Source organism: Poecile atricapillus, chromosome Z (genome assembly GCF_030490865.1).
Source record: "Poecile atricapillus isolate bPoeAtr1 chromosome Z, bPoeAtr1.hap1, whole genome shotgun sequence".
Lineage (NCBI taxonomy): Eukaryota > Metazoa > Chordata > Aves > Passeriformes > Paridae > Poecile > Poecile atricapillus.
In genome coordinates this window covers 135,759,130-135,778,953 of record NC_081289.1, presented here as the reverse complement: position 1 = coordinate 135,778,953, position 19,824 = coordinate 135,759,130, and the positions used below count along the sequence as shown (strand labels likewise).

The window sequence follows — 19,824 nt, the reverse complement described above, 5'->3', positions numbered from 1 at the left end:
TTTGAGCCACATGAAAAACTAATACTGTGAACATTCAGGCTTCCCATTAACTTCTATTTTTACAACTACTTATTTTTTTTCAAAAAAGCTCTGTCATCTCTTTTGTTTGTAAGTTTTCTAGTATAGAGGGTAGGAGAATCCAGAAATCTGTACTACTCCAATCTATGAAATTCCATCTGTACTGACTGAAATTACCACTTTCATTTTGTCATTGCTTTTTATCAGTAAGACTTTTCCTACTGGCCAAAAGAACAGCTGACACCAGTTCAGTGCTGATCCATCTCACTGAGAACGCATCAGGTACCAGGAACAAATCGGGAATCATTCTTGGAGAGAACTGAGATGCAGCAAGGTTTGACACACTACTGCACATCTCTCCTCTCTTCTGGATGTGCCTTGGAACACATAATGTGAGAATTAAAAAGCCACATTCTTCGCTCTTCACACATGTCCTTGCTTTGTGTTACAGTAGTTGTAAGGATACTTTTCTGAAAGTATGCCAAGGTTCATTCTCTGGCAACTCAGTATCATACTGATATTAAGAGAGCACTTTTTAGCATCTTTCAAGCTGTATTTGTTTATGTATTTGTATTTGTATTTATTTCTTTTCATGAAATGTACTAGTACTGAAACTAGCACTAGTTTTTTCCCTTTAAATATTTAAAAAAACACAGACGTTACTGCTCCACTTCCTTTCCAGAAGCAATAATTATTATCAGAAGTAATTTAATAAAACTGTCTGTAAACTTAGTGGAACTGTAAAACATTTCTCATCTAAATGAAGTCAACTGCTCAAAACAATGTTAGTGCTCTTCCTGTCAAAACTGAGAAGGAAGCAGCACAGTACAACTGGATTTGGTCTGCAAAACACAACAGTCAGAGCTAGGTTTACTTCCACATGATATGCTTCAGGTATTTGCTTCAGACTAACTTTGTCCAATCCACAGCTTATATATCATTTAATATTTGGAGCTTTTGTAAGGCAGTCAGTGCAAAAGGAATGCTCCAAGAACACTCAACTGAATTAAGAAAGGTGACCTGACACAACCCAGAGATTTAAGTGACACTGACTAAAGTATGATGATGACACAACCACAAGCTGTACTGAAGTACTGTGGTACTGCACCTTGTGAAAGGGATATAATAATCATAAGAATTATTGTGATTTTTTTTTAGTTCTTTCTGTTATCACAGAACTATTTGGGCACAACTGACATTATTTTAGGTAAGTTTCAGCAAACTCCAAGCAATTCAGAATAGGTGGTTAGAAATACTTTTATACAGAGTAAAGGAAAAAAATGCTAAAACCTAGAATATTAATCTACCTACAAAGAATAGAAAAGGACAAGAAAATTTATTTTGGAAAAAATAATAACTTCTAGCTACAGATGAAAAAACCTCAGAAACTGTATTTTAAGAGGGAATCTGGAGTATTTGTTAGCCAAAAAAGACCTCAAAATCCCAAACAAAATCCTACATTATATGTTGAAAAAGTCTGAATTTAAAAATTGTATTAATTGTAAAAACTGTATACTTCCCTATAATTTCCTTGTAGAAGCATATTTATTAAGAAGACTCATTAAAAAAAACCCATTACTTACCCAGCTTGGAAAATCAGACCAAGTAGGAACCCGCTGACAGAGGTCACGAAGAATACGTATGATAATCACACAGGACTGCAGACCATTAGCTCTAGCCTTGAGAGCAATACAAAATCCAATTAATTAACCCCTGCACCCATAGCAAACAGGACTTGTTGAAAGACTAAAACACCACTGTTCAATGGAAGCTCAGATACAAGATTGAAACAAATCATTCTACAACTTTATTCCGTGAGCTGCCATTTACAGCAGTATTTTATACAGGGTTAGTAATTTAAGGTGGCAGAAGTCAAAGTGCACAGGTTATACAAGAATAACGTTTCTTGATCCCCTATACACTTTGACCTATGTTCATTTGAAACAATAAATACAGTATCTTTCTATATTAGCAATAAAAAGGATATAGTAAAGAACTAAGAAATACGTATAGAGACTGAAAGGTCAAGGGAATCTGTTTGGTTTCTTTATTGTGCCTTTGCCAGAATGCAAAGTCACTAAACCAAACAGTTGCTTCTCACCTTTCATTCCCTACACTTAATGCACTTAAAAGAAATAGAAAAAAAAGGCTTAAATCTAAACACAAAGCTTTAAACACATATTCCATTATTTAAAGCGAAGTTACTCTGCAGCCTTATGGAATATATAACAAATATACAACATATGATCACCCCAAGCGAGTCAAGCTTTCAACATCGCCTTCTCAATGACCGGAAAAAAAAATGGCGTCAAATGAGCAATAACTGCATAAAGCAGCTCCTCCATACTCAACCTTCTACAGTTAAATTTAGGGACCAGAGAAATATTAAGTATTATTAGCATGAACAACGCTGAGTGTTTTCACACAGTTAAACATTCATATTGCAACTGAACTAATCTCTCATAAGGCTACAAGAAGAAAGTAAAATGATGTTCCGAACCTGGAACCACTTAGCGTGGCGTAGAGCAGCCAGAGCGTCAAGGCATTTTTGCCTGTCCAAGACGTCCGGTGGGTCTTTCACCATACCCGAGGTTACATCTAAAATGGATTGAATTGGCAAAATGCAGTGAGGAATGGGTGTTTGACCAGGTGAGCAAGACACTTCCTTAAATAGCTTCAATGTCACACATGCCATTTGAAGTTTCAACCCTTGAATGAGTAATGTAGATGTTCAGCAGTAGCTGCTCAATTAGGATTAGGGCATCGACCCAGTAGAAAGATCAAGAGCATAATGCACTTCAGCTCTTAAGTTATTTTCAATTGCATTGCTGATTATGCAATGCTCAGCTAACACTGGAAAAACACATATCTCCTAAAATTAAATACTGAAGGAAGGATGGTTGGACACAGTGCACCAGCACAGAGAACACAAGACAGAAGAAACACAAAAATCCACTTTAGCCAAGAAAAAACATTTGAACTTAGTTTCTTTTAAATTTTAATTGTCACATGTTATTTGGGACCTATTCTAGAAAAATAAGTATAAAAAATCTTAAAAGCACTAAATGTTTAGTAATAAGGTTATTTTTATCATGCCTGGAACTTGAAATTATTTTACTTCAAAAGCCTGACTAAAGGAATGCGACATGTTCTTCAATATTATGGAGTTCCTTGTTTTCTAGTACCTTCTCTCTTACCCGTATAAATAAAAGTCCTCAGCCCATAATATGTGTTCCACCAACACTTAGGATGTAAGGAAGGATCTGAAAAGGGACTGCTTTACGTAAGACTCACCAAGATAAAGAAAAGAAAGGAGTAGTCTAAAAAACAAAGCAAAATGTCTGAAAGATGGAAAAAACACAGCAGACATTGCCTATTTAAATGTTCAGGAAATAATTTAATTACCAAGCTAACTGCTTTGCTACCAAAAATGAAGAGTTCAAAGAATTGGTTTAATCAACAAAACTGGAAGCACTACCACTAAACAATGTGAAATGGTATCATAAAGTTACTTGAAAACTATATGGATATAATCAGATCACTGTTAGAAGTTAATTTTTTACTCATTCTGAAAATGGCTATGGTGGCTAGTCATAACATATGTTGCTAGCATAACTGGTGATACACCAGATAAGATGGAAATAAAAAGCTCTCACTCAATGGCACACTTTTCACAGGAGCTGGCTGTTTGGACCAGTACAGTTTACTCCTCCAAGATCTAAATTTAGGTTAAGCCAGGGAATAAAAGAAAATAAAAAATAATGAGACTCATGAAACATGTCTGCAACAAGAAGCTTTTAGGAATGTTGCAGAAATTGTGCTCTGAAACCACAAACATAAAATACTAGGTATTCTTTAGTATATAGAGCTAAAAGGCCATGAATTAACATGGTGGTATAGTTTTGCAATACAGTAACTAAATTTAATGTGAAGTACCACATTCAGATTTGAGCATTTTGATAGGACAGTTCCATTGCTCTGCACAGGGATAAAAAGGTGAAGACTTCATAGGAGTGAAGTTGAGAAGAACATATGTAACTTCTCACACAGATATTCCATTTTACAGACTATATATTAAAGTGGAAAAATGAAAATCTTTCCTAACAATGCAATTACAGAGCAAATGAAGATGTTTAAAGTGATTTTTTTAAAAAACAAAAGATTAAAAAAAACCAAAACAAAAATCCCAAAACGGAACAAAAACAACAACAAAAAAATCCCCTCCAAACCTATACAAGAGGGGTGCCAGCTAAAGCTAAGTGATGAAAGGAGTACAACACAGATATATGAGACAACAAGTACATCCTGACAGGAGAAAGTAGCAAAATAAGGCTGAGAAATAAAAAATGGAAATATATACTGTTGGGCCAATAGCCTAATCAGTAAATTATTTACTTTCTCCTAAAACTAATACACAAATAGGTGATACTGTGCAAACTTTTAGCACAATAATTCATGAAATAATTGGAAATTTCTACCTCTGAAAACCTTCAACTTGTAAAATGGTTTTACTGACAAGAATTGCAACTTAAATGTACAGAAAATAATCTTAGTGCTGGAAATGTTTATCTAAAATGGGTTACTAATAGCTGTCAAAAGAACACCCTTGGAACTTAAAAAGACTTTGAAAGTCAGAAGTTGCTGAGGCATGTACTACTGAAAAAATATATCAAGGGAACTCCTGTAATATTTATTCTGTGGATTTTTGCATATGTTTCACATTTCAGGATTAACCCCTTAAAGACTGTGTAACTAAAATCAGATGCCTAACATACCACCCTACTAAACTAAGACAAAAATGGAATTAATTTACAAAACACGGGCATGAATTCTTACCCTGTATAACTTATTACTAGCCTAAACATAAGGGGTTAATCTTCAGTTAGACATGCTGTGTCCACACTACCTCTTCATTAAAAGTTAACAGGTATGTCAATTTAGGTAAGTTTTATTATGCAAAGTACATTTTATCCAGTCAACTATTATAAGACTAGTGTGAACACTGCTTCATTCTAGGAGTGAGACAAAGACAGAAGGAAAAAAAAAACAAAAACCGAACACAAAGTAACAGCAGATGCTAGGACTATGCATCCAAACCCCTCCTTTGTAAAGCATGGCAGGTGTGACACTGAGCTTTAGAAAACCTTGGTCAAAAATCCTTCCGATGTCTTGGCAGCAACCCCTGACAGGAATCAAGTCCCACTGCTAGAAGGCTTTGGACCGGGGCTGTTAGCTAAGGATAAAAAAGACACACGCGCACACACAGAGGTGTTTGTAAGTATGTACACTTTGTTTGCAGAAGGAAGACTCCACAGCTGGGTTAGAGCTCTTCAAATGTATCAGATTTGGTCAACTGTCAAACGCACAATACTGTAGGGAACAGTAGCTATGCGGTTAACAATTTAATTTCACACTTTTGGGTTTTTTAGCCTTTTATGTAATAACACATCAAATACGATTCTTCTCCACGTGCAAGACACAGGTTGCATCTTTACTCCAACTGGTTCTTCCGGTAAAGCCTTCCTTAATACTTGAACTAGCTCCCCAAGCGGGCTAGGGAAAATGAGAACTTTAAACCAATGTAAGACACAGAGCATGAGAAGCTGCAGTAAGAAAAACACAAAAACATACTGTTACTCTGCAGCAAATATGCAGCAGTCTTCGGAATAAGGAACTTCTTTGCTGCAATAATTGACAATTCAGTCTTCTATTTGCTCCAGTTTCAAAAGTGAACTTTTCTGCACATCCATTTTATACTGCTCAGTGTCTTGAAGAGAAATCTAACTTGATTTTGTTTGCCTAGAGGCAGTACTGCATTCAGCAGTGAATAAACTCACAAAGATAATTTAACTCAAGTGTGGGTCAGACAAAAATACAGATTTGTTTCCTTTTGGTGGCATAACTTAGGGAAGTGATGGTAGGAATTTGAATTTTTTTTATCTTTAGTCCGCATCATAGAATTTTGGGCCAGAAACCACTTAGCTGAAATTCAGTATTGTAGCAGGAATCAATACTGCACATTTGCACAGTACATCAAGAAATAAACATGGTGTTCAAGGTTAATTTCATTAAATGGTTAGTCTAATTTAATAATAAAATGCATTCTTTATAAACTTAAATAATATGGAAGGTTGGATTCAGCCCAGAGTCATGTTACACTCAGATTGTCCAAAACCAAGTAAAATTGGTTGGGTCTGACAGTACACATACAAAGCCTTTATAGCTAGTAATAATATGCACAGCTTAAAACAAAAGCTCTCTAAGACTCTTTGGAAGTCATCCAAACCACAGAATGCATGTTGAAAATTTTTCTTTCTGATTATGTAGGATGACTTTGTTAACATAACTTGCTTATAAATGCACTAGTCACAGCTACAGGACACTTAGTAATGCAATATAAAAACCTCAAGTGTTTTAGAGGACATGTAGTGATGAGATGAAATATAAAAAAAACCTCCGTGGCTTATATAAATACGTATATACACAAGCACATGTATACATACACACATACAATTTCTTTCAACCTGTATATGAGAAGTGTTAAAACAGCCTCAGATTTCCTATTTGTAGGTTCACTGTCAAACACCAGAACCTTGTTTGCTATGGTCTTTTTCAACTATGAAAATACAGGATTAAAAGGAAACAAAAGTTAATTTTATCTGACCCATAAATAAAAAGAACCAATGTACTGCAGACATTAATCATGCTTGTTGGCTTAAAAGCTTTTGGAGCTTTGAAAGTGTTACAGAACAGACCCTAAAGCAACACTGCTGGCACCAGAGAAACTGTGGACTTCAGAAACATAAATTGATTCCCGAGCTCCACCTTCTGCTTCAGCTCAACGACAAAGCCATTTCTTATTGTACTAGTTGGGTTTGCCAGTTGGATAAAAGAGTGATTGTAATACCAGGAGCCTAAATATACGCAAAAAAGCACTCCAGACCAAAAAGCAACCTCAGAGAGCTGGAAAAAATCGCATCATCTTTCAAAGTTAGAAGCACTGTTACCATCAAAAGTGCTGTAAAAGTGCATTTTAAGTGGCACTATTTAGAATGTCTAAGTGATAGAAATACTGACCCAGTTCAAACCCAAAAACCTGTGATTTGATTTTCTAAATCCATACAATCTTTCTCTTTAAGGCAAGACTGCTTTGGAAAGCCAGTTTATAGCCACTTGCTATAATATACTTAGTTTTCCACATAATTTTAAAAGAGGGGGAAAAAACTCAAGCTTGTACCTTTTCCAGAAAGCTGAGGTTGGACATAAAGTTAGAAACTTTAAAAATTAAATAAAAGCATCATATACGTATTTATTTTAACCAACTGTTCTCTACTGAGACTGGTTGTTGAAAAACAAAGTTTCAATCAATCAAATACATGTGCCAGCATGTTGCCTTCCAGGACCTTAGTGCCATCTTAAGCAGAATAGATAAACATAAAAAAACAGGTGAGAAATAAATAACATCTTTAACAACTTCCCAACCTCCATCCCTCATGTTCTCTTCCCGAATGACTGGAGATGTCAGTGTGATTGTAACTTGCATTTTGGGTTCCACACACGAATTTAAAATTATTGCTGCTTCTGGGATTGCACACTTGATATCGTATTTCTCTGGACTTATCACCTAAATATTGAGAAACAGAAATTTCTATTAGCATGTAGCCATTAAAAGTATGTGGAAGAAAAAGGATTCCAACATATTCTTTCTTCAACAGAAAGACAGAAACACAATATAATTATATGAAACAGGTACCTGTGTAGTCATAGAACCACACTACCCACTATAAAGATATGTAGACTTGCACATTGTTTCCAAACTATTAATAAAAATACAGAGCCAAGCAGTCAGAATAAAAATAAAAGCTGCCCAGAAAGGAAATTAATATAAATTATGTAACAAGAATCTTCATGGTGTTTGAGATAAAGAAAAGCATCAGAGCCAATTAAAATGTCAGCAGGGTGTTTCTGACTAGAACATAGAAACCTTTGAAAAGCAAAGATGCAGGGGTTATTTTTCAAGCTCACAGTTACAAATGGGTATTGCTAGGTACATCCTGTGCTTTGGTGTCACAAAATGCTAAGAGAAAAGGGCAAGATAAGCATCAGGGAAGAAATGTAAGTGTAACTAACAAAGTGTTTATTTTGAATTGTTTTTTGCAACTTTATTTAATAATTCTAAATAGCCCCAAAAGGAAACTGTAGGCACCCCTGTGACCTTCTTCTACATACATGGACAAGTGGACATTTCCATGAAGACAGACCCAGATGTCCATTTGTTAAATTTACTTCTGTTCTGTTACTTCAAACAAGAGCAAACTTGAGACTATTTTCTCATTAATCTGATCCTGCTAAAGCTTCTATCATGCCAGTGATTCTGTCAAGCATTTTACTAGAGTGCATTGAAATACTACTGCTGTGACAAGCACTCTACAGTGACAGGCTTTGTTCAGCAGAGAGCAGAGACTTTACACTTTTTTGTGGAAATACTACAAAGGGTTTATATTTCACTGAATGGTCTAAGACTGCATGTTTACTTTTTTAAATGTCCAAATTATAAAAAAACACACACTAGACTTAGCTGGCTAATTGTGAACTATAAAGCACGGGCACATACAAATAGGAAACAAGATACAAATACAAAATACTGGCATTAATGGAAAACTTTGGCCTTGAGGCAGCAGGTGTGCTGCAACAGGTAATGTGGTGTAATTATCTCTATTGCTACTGATAACTGATTAATATTCTTTCCTGTGCTCAGTTCTATTTCCCAAATAAATGAAATCTATTAAATGGTGATTGATACTACACTGCTAGAGCACACACTTTTATGAACATAATATAGAGGAAGCAGAACATGCAGCAGTCTCTGAATTCAGACGAAAACACTCAGAAAATGGAAAGAAACTGAACCTGAGCTATGTCATGTTGCAGCACAGCAAGTCCTCCAGACATTTACCTTGAGGACAGATTTTCACAGTACTTTTACAAAAATTCAGATCCAAAAATCTAAATTCTACTTACTGCAAGTTGCTTAGGGAGACTTTCAGCAATACGACTGAGTAATGTCTTGGAGGGTTTCTCAGCACACAACAAAACAAGATTGACATTTCGGTCTCCACGGAGTAGCAAACCTTTAGCCAAAACGCCCACCCGTAAAACGCCTTTCAAGGCTCTGTGAATTATATTAAAAGTTGCATTTAAAACAATAATGTAAAAATCATAAAAATAATCCTGAAAATAGAAAAGTGAAATAAAACAGTGTTCCACATCTTTCTGAGACTTCAAAGTACTGCATAAAAGCCCAAAGAGATGAGATCCTGGAAAAACTGATCACAGGGTAAGGAAAAACAATAAAATTATTAAGAATTAATTTTAAAAAATACCTGTCTTTGCTTCCATCCTTTTTGTCATCTCCCTCTTTGTTCTTGCTTTTTTCATGATCAGTCATGCTGTCAGAAACCAGCTTCAAAGCACGCTCAGTAATAGAAACAATTTTTTGGACTGCCTGAAGTTCCTCCTCAGTTGGATATATAGCAGCATGCTTGGTCATCACATAGCGGTCATCAGAAGAGTCAGGGCGGCGCATAGGCTGAACAGACAAAAAAGCGTACTTCTGAAACTTGGGTACACTTCCAAGTTCAAAAATGAGACAAAATGACCAAAACCCAAACATGTGGCTAAGAAACAGAATATTCAAATCCCACATCACTGAAATGTAACAAAACATGAAGTCTTCTCAGTAGCCTACACTGTCACAATCAATCATGTCTGAAAAGACCTGAGACGTATCAAAAGTAAACTAAGGCCTAGTCCCAATATCAGAGGAACTTTCTCAGCATTAATATCACTTGCCTTTCTGTTGACCGAGAAATACCTGCATATTGCTGCAAAATAAAGTATCCATGATTACTTTTGTACAATCACAGGATTCTACAGGATGGCCTCGGATGGTCATCTAGCCCAATCTCCTGAGCAAAACATGGTCAGCAGTAAGACCATATCATGTTGGCTGAGGGCTTTAATTTTTGAAAACTTTCAAAGGATGCACAACACGTGTATGGAAAAAATAATTTCCTGTATTCACTCTAAACCTCTTCTGTCTTGGCTTAAGCTGGATGTATCTCACCCTCTCTTGACTGTAAAATGCCTGGCTCCATATCCTGTATAAAAGCAGAGTTATTAGAAGGCTATTATGTCCCACTGAAGCTGTCTTCTACAGGCTGAACATCTGAATCTCAGATGCCTCAGTCTCTCCTCACAGGGTAAGCATCCCAGACCCCTGACCATCCTTGGTAGCTTCACACTGAGCTTTTTATGGTTTATGTATCTTTATGTATCTTGTACTGGAAAGCCCAGAATTAAATGCAATATTGCAGTGAGGGTCTAATGAAAGCAGATCACTTCCATTCATTTACTGAATGAGCTTCTTTTAGTAAAGCTCAGGTTGCTGCTGGCCTTACTGCCAGGGCATGCTGCTGACTCATGCATGACCTGGCTGTTTGCCAGGACCCCGAGATCCATTTCAGCAGAGCTCCTACCCAGTCTCTGTCAATGCAATATTGAATGCAACTTTCTTTCTGAGTGTAGCATTAGGCATTTGTGCTTGCAGAATTCCATAACATTCCACTCCTACAGCCTGCCTAGGTGCCTCTGGATGGTGCCCTTGCCCTTGAAGGTATCAGCTATCCTCCCCAACCCAATATGATTCAGGTTCATGCCAGTTGCAAACCTCAGCAGTGTGCACTCATTCCATCACCTTGCAGATCACCGATAAGGTGCTTATCAGACCAATGCTAGTATCAACCCACATAGTTCTTCTGCACTCCACACTGCTGGAGTATGGTGCACCACAAAGCATTATTCTCTGAGACTGATGACCAACCCACTTTTTATCCACACATTTGTCCACAATTAGGTAAATAATGTTGTATAATGCAGTCAAATAAAATAAAAGGTAGAAAAATCCAGTATGACTTGTGTTTCATAAGAAGCAATATTTAAAGCATCCTCTTGTCATTTTGCTGGACTTATTTTGGAAGACTAGTCCACCTACACCATTTCATTAGCATATAATTTCTTCTTCTCTTTTCTAAATCCTTTATTAAGAAACACTGGAGACAAGTGAAGTAGCACTGAATAATTTATAATTCTTAACTGTGCCTCCTGGTAAGAATGGTTTAATTCTTTTCTCAAGTTAAGAAACTCACAGCTGGTCCTTGGGGCTGAGGAGGCATTCCAGGTCTAACTCCCAGCAGACCTAGAGGTCCTGGAGGGCCATGAGGATATCCTCCATCTGGTACTCTGCGACGGTCATCCCAGTGATGTTGCTCTTCCTCCATTCTCCTCCAGTACATGTCCTCTTCATATCGCCTGAATAATCAAAGTGCTCTGTTTATACTTGTTTACACTGTTTTAATACTTGACAACACTCTAGAGAGATTCTTCTCCATCCTCAACAAGTTTTAATAGTCATAAGCAAATACCAACAAACAGATGGTAACTAAAATGAATTATTGTTGTAAAAGTAGGTCTGCATTTATTGAAAAGTAATTCTAATAACTCTGCATTCCTCAGTACAACTGAACAGTAGCAAACAAAAATCCCAGTGAGAGAACAACAATTTAAAACAAGACAGTACAGAGTTCCCTAAAGTATTTAAAATAAGTAGCTATATGTAGAGTTTAGTTTCAGACAATCTGACAGCAGCTTTGTCACATTCATTCATGAAACATAATGCATTACCTCATTTCCATCCTCCAGCGTTCCTCCTCTTCTCGCCTTCTCCAGTATTCTTCTTTTTGCATCTGTTTCCTCATCTTCTCTTCTTGAATTTTTCTTGCTCGAATACTGGGCTTTACTTCTACTTGTAAGTCTGGGTTTACTTTTTTCTAGATCAGAAAAGTAATGAATTAAATGCTGTTTTCCTGTCCTCATCTCAAGGTTATGGAGTTGTTCAGACATATTTAACATAACATTACTCATCTACAATAAAATCAAAGGGAGTAAAATGCAGTGTTAGAACTGCACAAATGCACGCACCATTGAAAAGTCTGCTTTTTAATGTTGTTCATCCCACCAAAAACACAGCAATACTATTTTGTTTTTTAAACTTCATCATAAGCAACATAAAGAACTTATTGTTGCTTGCATTTGTTGTACTACAAGCAAGATTCAAAACGTTTTAAAAAACCTCAACCAAAATACAATTTTGCAGCTTGCATTATTCTTTAAACACTATACTGCCTATGAAATATATTTCTATTTTTTCAGATGCTCTTTACTCAGAGTGCCTACTTTTATCTAGTCTTTAAACCTAAGAAAAGGTGACCAGACCAGTTAGCTGACATCTGGTCGATTTTCAGAGAGTAGCATTAGCATTCTTACCTTGTACTGAAGTCTGTGCCGCCGCCCTTTCAAATGCATCTCCTTGGCATTAGGATCATTAAAACTGCACTCACAGAGTTTACAGTGAAAGCGGATCACCTTTCCTTCATCATTTCTTACCTGGAAAAAAAAAAGTTTTAACATATTTGGTCTTTTTTTATTTTATTTTATAAAGCTGATATAAAATTCAATAATCCATTAATCAAATTATCCAGTGACATTGGATGTCTACCTCTAACACATTTGTCCCAAAACACATTAAGAAGTTCACACAGTAACTGAAAGAAGGCAAAGTAGAAAAGTAGAACCATCAATTCTGACAGACACACCATTGTGCTTGGTAATGAGCAAGGACACAAGGTCCTTCCATTCCAAAGAGTACACAGCTGTAAATTCAAACCTGAACATAGTGAGCTAATAAATCACAAATCGGTGTATTATGCAAAATTTACATCAGACTTGATCCACCTATTTCATACCAGCCATATGAAGCAAGAAAGGAACATGCACAACACAAAAATGTAAACACATGCACAAGCCTTTGCAGGTTCAGTGCCTTGTCACTCTTATCTTCAAGGAGAACCCAGGGAATTACAGTCAGTCAACCTCATCTTGATCTCTGGGAAGGCAATGGAGCAGCTAATCCTGGAAACCATTTCCAGGTACAATGAGCTCAAGAAAACCATTAGGAGCAGTCAGCATGACTTCACCAAGGTGAAGACCTGGCACATGAAGGCAGAGCAGTGAAGACTGTCCATGTAGACTTCAGTAAAACCTTGGACAGTCTCACCACAATATTCTCCTACACAAGTTGTTAATGCATAGGCTGAAAAAGCATACAGTGAGGTGGACTGAAAGCTGTCTGAGCAGTCTGGACAAGGGTGGTTATCAGCAGGACAAAGCCCAGTTGGAGGCCAGGAGCCAGCAATGCACCTCCAGGATCAATTCAGTCCTGTAACATTTTCAATAATGCTCTGGATGATGAGGCAGAATGCACCCTCAGCTAGTTTGCTGATGACACAAAACTAAGAGGAGTGACTGGTATGCCAAAGGATTGCACTGACATCCAGAGGGACCTCAACTGTCTCACCTAGTGAAGAGGAGGCTGAGGGGGGATCATATCAGGATATATAAATATCTGGAGAAAAGGTGTAAAGAGGACAGAGCCAGACTTTTTTCAATAGTGCCCATTGCCAGGACCAAAGACAATTAGCGCCAACTGAAAAACAGCTGAAGATCGGAACACTGTTTTATTGTGACTGACTGCTCTCACACAACTGCTCAGGGAAGTTATGGAATCTCCATCCTTTCACATTCTCAAAAACCATCTGAACATGGTCCTTGGTGACTGGCTGTAGGTGGTCCTTCTTAAGCAGGGTGACTGAACCAGATGACATAAAGAGGTCCCTGCCAGCCTCAACCACTCTATGACTACGTTTCACTGAAACAACTAAAAAATAATAACATTTTCATATTAATACCTCCTCCACGTAGTCATGGCCCACTGGTTGGACATCACTTTGCAAGGCAGCAAGAGTTGTGGGAGTCACTGGCTCAGCTGCTGTGTCTGGTTTTACTTCTTGTGTTTGTACTGTAGCAGCAGGAGGTGTTTTAACACTTTCAGCTGATTTCATTTCTTCCATTTTACTCCCTGTTGTCTGAAGCTTATTGCCACCTAGAAATCAAAGAAAGTTAAATTACTACCCTTCATAAAATGAAAATGTGATTTAACATAATGTGCAAACTGAAGATTTTATTTGTAAATATCTATGATCTGGGCAAAGAATTATAGTCTTTTAAAATCTACCCAAACTTAGATATGTTTTCAATACAATTACATATTTTAACAGTAAGTTTAACAACATTCAGGTTACTTAAACACTGAAGTTGTTTATTCTAACAAGAAAAACTTTTGCTTTATAAAATTACCACTTTGTTATTTGCTTTCCTGCTTTTTCAAGAGACAGGACTGAATGGGGAATAACTCAGAAAGCTTATTTTAATTATCTCTTTTTTTATTATTATGTAAATTTATCTAGAAAAAGTGCTTCAAAATTATAATGTTTGTACTAGTAAAGGCAGTGTACCCCTGGTGTTGCAACTGTATAAGGCTCTCCTTGAAGAGCAGGATAGCTTATTGTGGAACAGCTGCTTCCCATCTCTGTTATGTTCAGTTCAAAGTTTCCATGGTTAGTTTTCCACTGTAAAAAAGATGTTTCTATTGCCCATCACAAAATGCCAATCTATTGCAGGTGTATTAACAGCCCAGACTGTGAACTGAAACTAGGACTATAAACTGCAATACTCCAGCAACTACTACATATGAAACCAAAGGTAGGAGGCTTCTTACGAAAGTGGGAGAAGTATTCAGGAAGGGGCAGGTGGAGACAACTGGGCAGAAAACACCACCAATTTTGAAGCAAAATTTTTATAGACATTCTTGCCTATCAGTAATTCCCTTAAACATAGTGGAGTAACTCATGCATGGAGTTACCTAAATACATTCGTGTCTGCTGCATTAATTCTTAAAAAATATACGGAACAGGTTAGGTTTTAAAATAAAGACTGACTTCTGTACTTGCCAACAAAGTTTATTTTCGGTGTAGATATTTTCTTTACAGCTATGTTAGCAGCAGTTGAAGATGTTTTGTTGTTGGACGCAGTGTTAAGTGGTGTGTTTGCTGTGGGAGTAAGAATTTTCACTGCAGAAGATGCAACGGAAGAGTTCACTGTACTGCTGCTAGTTGCTATATTTGAAGCAGAGGCAGTTGGTTTGGAAGCAGATGTGGATGTTGAGGAAGTAGCTTGGGTAACCACATTTGGTTCAGTTGAAGGAATGGGTTTGCCAAGTTTCGTATGCAACTTTACTACCTGTAAGTAGGAAAAGAAATTCAGAATATGATCTCCCAGAGATAGCTATAAAAATACTGTATCACAAGCAAAAGTATCAATATAAAAAAAATAGAAATAAAAAATTAGCTTTTTTTTTTTACAAAAAGTGGTCTTGGGAAAGACAAAAGACAGATGTGTAAAAGCTCTTCTCGTCTGTAACAAAGAAATACGTAGTTGTTACCTTATATTGCTTACTTCCACTAGAAATTCGGGCATTTACTCCCATAGCTGTTTACATAGTAACAGAAGCACAACGAGCTTGTAACTCAGGATAGTTCATGAATACATTTTGCTCCTAGTGTTTCAATGTATCTGTTTTGTTGCCTGGTCACTTTTTAGACTCCCTGGAAAAGGCAGCACATCCAACTGTTTTGGTTCCAAACAGTATTTGGAACTAAGAGTTATTTAATTCACCTTCAGCAACACTGTCTTTTGATTGCTACATTTGAAGAGTCTTCATATTGAATCACTTGCCAGATTATTCAGCTAAACTAAAGACATTCCTTAGGCAAAAGTTAACCATTTTTTTTTTCTCTTTTTCCAATGTTCAGAAACAGTTTAGAAGGATTTAAGATATATTTCAGAACTCTTTAGTATCTTATAGAAAGTAAAGAGGTACATGCTTATTCTTAGAAGTAATAAGCAGTGGTCTTTCCACAACATGTCTGTCATGGAATAATACTTCTTTTTGGTGACTGCTGACCACCACCTGAAAAAGCAATGCAACTAATCCTTAGGAAAAAACCACGCAAGATAAAAACTAAAGACTGAGTTTTGATAACAGCAGTAAAAAATACAAATCTGTGAGACATGCCTTACACGTGAACATGTGTACAATCATGATATGCACACAAATTAGTTTCTTAGGCTTTTGCTCTTATTTTTTATGTTCCCTATTAGAATACAGACATATTAATGTTATACAATAGGATAAATTTAAGCTTAAGCAACTCTTCAAAATTACTTTTTTCCAGTAGCATGCACACAGTTCTTTAGTTCTCACAGGAATAAAGAGAGTCCTTTGAGATACCATTTTCACACTAAGAACCTAAACCCAGCAATGGTTTGCAACTATTAAAAGAGAAAACTATATCCAAATATAAAAGGAGAATATATACTACACTCCATATACTGATGGAGTATACATCAGTATACAATACTCAATTATACAGTATACAATATACAATATAATATTGTATACAATATTGTATACAAGTATACAATACAGTTGTATTGAGTACAACTGAAGAAAGCAATGGCTCAGGTTATTAAAGGAAGAACACTAGGCAAGTCTCTCTAAATTTTAGTTTCTGCTCTCTTTTAAACATGCTGTGAGATTTATTTTAATAAGAACAATGCTACCGATGCCTGTGTCCTGAGATGCAAAGAGCTATAAAAGCAGAGTATTAATACTGTATTTGTTAGTGACATTAATCTTTCCAGAGTTATGAGGAAAATCTGTAATTTCTAAACACATGTTCTACCTATCACTGCACATACTGTTCTATGTCAAAGTTTAAAACATGGGTCACAGCATTTCACAGTGCAGCCCGGAGTTTTTATTCCAGAATGCCCACAAAAGAGCACCCAAACAACGAGAAAAACACATGTACCAGAAGTCTTCTAAACATACTCACTATAAAGTCTACTACAACAACTACTACTGTTCCTTGCTTCCACTGGACAGTTTTCTTTGCAAGAACTATCAAATAATGATGCCTCGCACTCCTCTTCTTTGCACTAGCTCAGCTTACAGTGTTTCAAAGTGCACTGAAAGATTTACTGTCCCAGCCAGGCAAGTAAGATGAATCTCAAGAAAAGTCCTGAGAAAAGTTAGGGGGCACAAGCATGGTGCCACATGTCCTCAAATGGTACCTTTTCCTCATCTCACTCTTTCTCTCATCCTCACACCTTCTTCCTACGATTTGCATGATACCCCAATATATCCTCTTGTTATTGGTGCTATGGCAATATTTTCCCCTCTTCTTTCAACAATGCCCTTCTAATAGTGAGCCTAAAGACATATTTGAAAGGAAAAGAAGAACTAAAATTTTTTAATAAAATAATTTAAATTCTATTGTTTTTGCATATTTTCTCCTTCCTAAAAATGAGAAAAAATGATGGGGAGAAATGTTTATTCTGACTAGCATGGTAAGAAAAAGAGAAAACTCTCACTTTCTGGTGCTTGGCTCCACGGATATGGGCAGCATAAGCATCTGCCCCAGTACAAGACACATCACAAAGCTCACAGCGCAACTGATTCTGAGTTCCACGAGCAGAAGTACTATTGTTGGTGGTGTTCTGGGAAGCTTTTAATGCTGCTTCCTTCTTTTTGTGTTTCTGGCCTTCCAAGTGCTCTTTGTAAGTCTGTTTAAATAAACAAAACACACACAAGTAAGCTGTCTTTGTACTGTGAATATATGTAATACAGAACATAGCAGAAGACACACGTTTTACCTAAGAAGTACCTCCTACACTGAACATTTCTGTGGTACAGCATGCTCTTAAGGCATTAATAGGCCACTTCTAAGACCAGAAAATGTTCTTCTCCAGCATCAGAATCTCACACTTAGGTAAAATAATACATTTTTTTTCCCTCTAACTTCTCAGCATTCCAATCAAGTAGTGGTCATCATCACCACTGAAAATTTGATAGGATCAGAAAATTGCAGTTTCCTGCATTGCATTCAATTATTTTTGATTTTCAGCTTCCCTCAAACTCTAAGTGGATCCAGATAAACAGAAAAATCAATTTAAAAGAAGGTAGTGCACAGCTAAAGCTGTAATGAAAAAGAAATTCAAAAATTGATATTAGTTCCTATATTAACACTGGCGACCTAGAGCAGACAGGGTAGGAAATAATGACAAGTTTACCCAAAGTAAAATAACTGTTTAATCAGACTCACACAAACACTCTGCCTGACTTTCTATCAACTTTCTAGGCACCTGTACCCACTGAGACACTGAAGTGGGAAGTTGGAATATAATGAAGAATAAATTTTCAGGTTTCCCATTCACAAAACTTGTGTAATCCCATAGCTCTCAAAACAATATTTTCTAATAAGTTTCCTACGCTAAAGAAACAAATCACATTCAGAGTTTCAAATAATTCTGAAGTCAGGTGAAGCTTCTCTGTACCAGTTCAGGGGTGTATCCTTATGTCTTCCAATAAGAACTCTTTCTATAATAGTACACATTTTTATTTCATTATTCCTTCAGTAGAAGTATACAACCAGGTCTAAAAGTCAAAAAATACTCTTGATTAGAGGGACAGAGCGTCCCTCCAATGAGGAAAGGCTAAGACAATCTGGTTTGTTCAGTCTGGAAAAAAAAAGGCTTTGGGGTGACCTAACTGGGACCTTCCAGTACCTAAGGGGAGTTTATAAGAAAGATAGAAGAGAGACTTTTCACAAAAGCGTGGAGTGACATAACAAGGGGGAATGGCTTCAAGCTGAAAGAGAGTAGGTTTAGGTATTACAAAGAAATTCTTTACTGTGAGGGTGATGATGCACTGGCACCGGTTGTCCAGGGAAGCTGTCGATGCCCCATCCCTGGAGGCACTCAAGTGTCCCTGCCTACAGCACAGAGCTTGAAACTAGATGATCTTCAAAGTCCTTTCCAACCCAGGCCATTCTACAATTCTATGACTCTTAAGAGGGTCAGGGTTTTAGCTGAAGAAATTATGAATAAAGTATAGTAGAATAATATATAATACAGATACCTGTGGTCCAGCACAGCTGATCTTGCAAACGTCACAGTAGTGGATCTGGGGTGGTTTGGGAGGCTGTTTTGGTTTCAGTTGCTTATTTTGGAATGGTGTCTTTTTAGTAAAGGTGGTCCCTGTCCAAGCAGCTGTTGCAGCAGCAGCAGCAGCAGCTGCTGCTGCCTGTTTCTGTTGCTGCTGCTGCTGCTGTTGGTAATAGGATGATGCAGCTGAATACACTGCAGCTTCATAGCCAGAATAGGAGGTACCTGAAAAATTAAAATAAAAACAAATGTTACATCACCATATATAATGTATCAATTACATAATACACTAATTCAAATCATGTTGCATAACAGTTGAGGGACAAGGCAAGATGTAAGTAATTCACTGAGATCTTGTCAGGCAGTCTTGAATTTGGCTTCATGTTTCACAGTAGAAAAATATACAGCCACTAATCATGCTGGAATATACTCAGTTCTAGACACATCTTTGCAGACACATAGTTACATTAGATATCTCAAAGCATCCCTAGAGAACATAGGAAATTTCTTAGTACATCCGGTAAGATTGGGAATGATGGAACAAGAATTATAGTGAAAAAATCAGCAAAGGCCACATGAAACAAGGAATCTTCTAGAGCCAGATTTGCTGTTCACATTCCCAAATGGCAAGGACTGATAATATGGAGAGGAAGGGGAAAAAAATGAAGATAGAAGACAGAACATCTAGTGTTATTACATCCTATTTCAGTGACTTAAGTTGTTTTGGTACAGAGAAGATGCTTCACCCCCTAAAACCTGGCTACACAGTCCTTGATTTCTGGT

General features: G+C 36.8%; 1 protein-coding gene across 2 annotated transcripts in view; it reads right to left on the bottom strand.

Annotated features, from left to right (window-relative positions):
• The window catches only part of ZFR (zinc finger RNA binding protein), a 46,785-nt gene that overhangs the window by 5,662 nt on the left and 21,299 nt on the right, over positions 1–19,824 (bottom strand). The window contains exons 6-17 of one of the 2 annotated variants that reach the window (XM_058825802.1): positions 19,016–19,266; positions 17,470–17,661; positions 14,973–15,273; positions 13,884–14,077; positions 12,403–12,522; positions 11,761–11,906; positions 11,226–11,388; positions 9,402–9,607; positions 9,040–9,190; positions 7,501–7,642; positions 2,519–2,616; positions 1,602–1,697 (exon numbers count right to left, since the gene is read on the bottom strand). In XM_058825802.1, coding sequence (XP_058681785.1) covers positions 1,602–1,697; positions 2,519–2,616; positions 7,501–7,642; positions 9,040–9,190; positions 9,402–9,607; positions 11,226–11,388; positions 11,761–11,906; positions 12,403–12,522; positions 13,884–14,077; positions 14,973–15,273; positions 17,470–17,661; positions 19,016–19,266 — 2,060 coding nt within the window. The remainder of the gene's footprint in view (positions 1–1,601; positions 1,698–2,518; positions 2,617–7,500; positions 7,643–9,039; positions 9,191–9,401; positions 9,608–11,225; positions 11,389–11,760; positions 11,907–12,402; positions 12,523–13,883; positions 14,078–14,972; positions 15,274–17,469; positions 17,662–19,015; positions 19,267–19,824) is intronic. The other variant, XM_058825803.1, reaches the window with a different exon arrangement.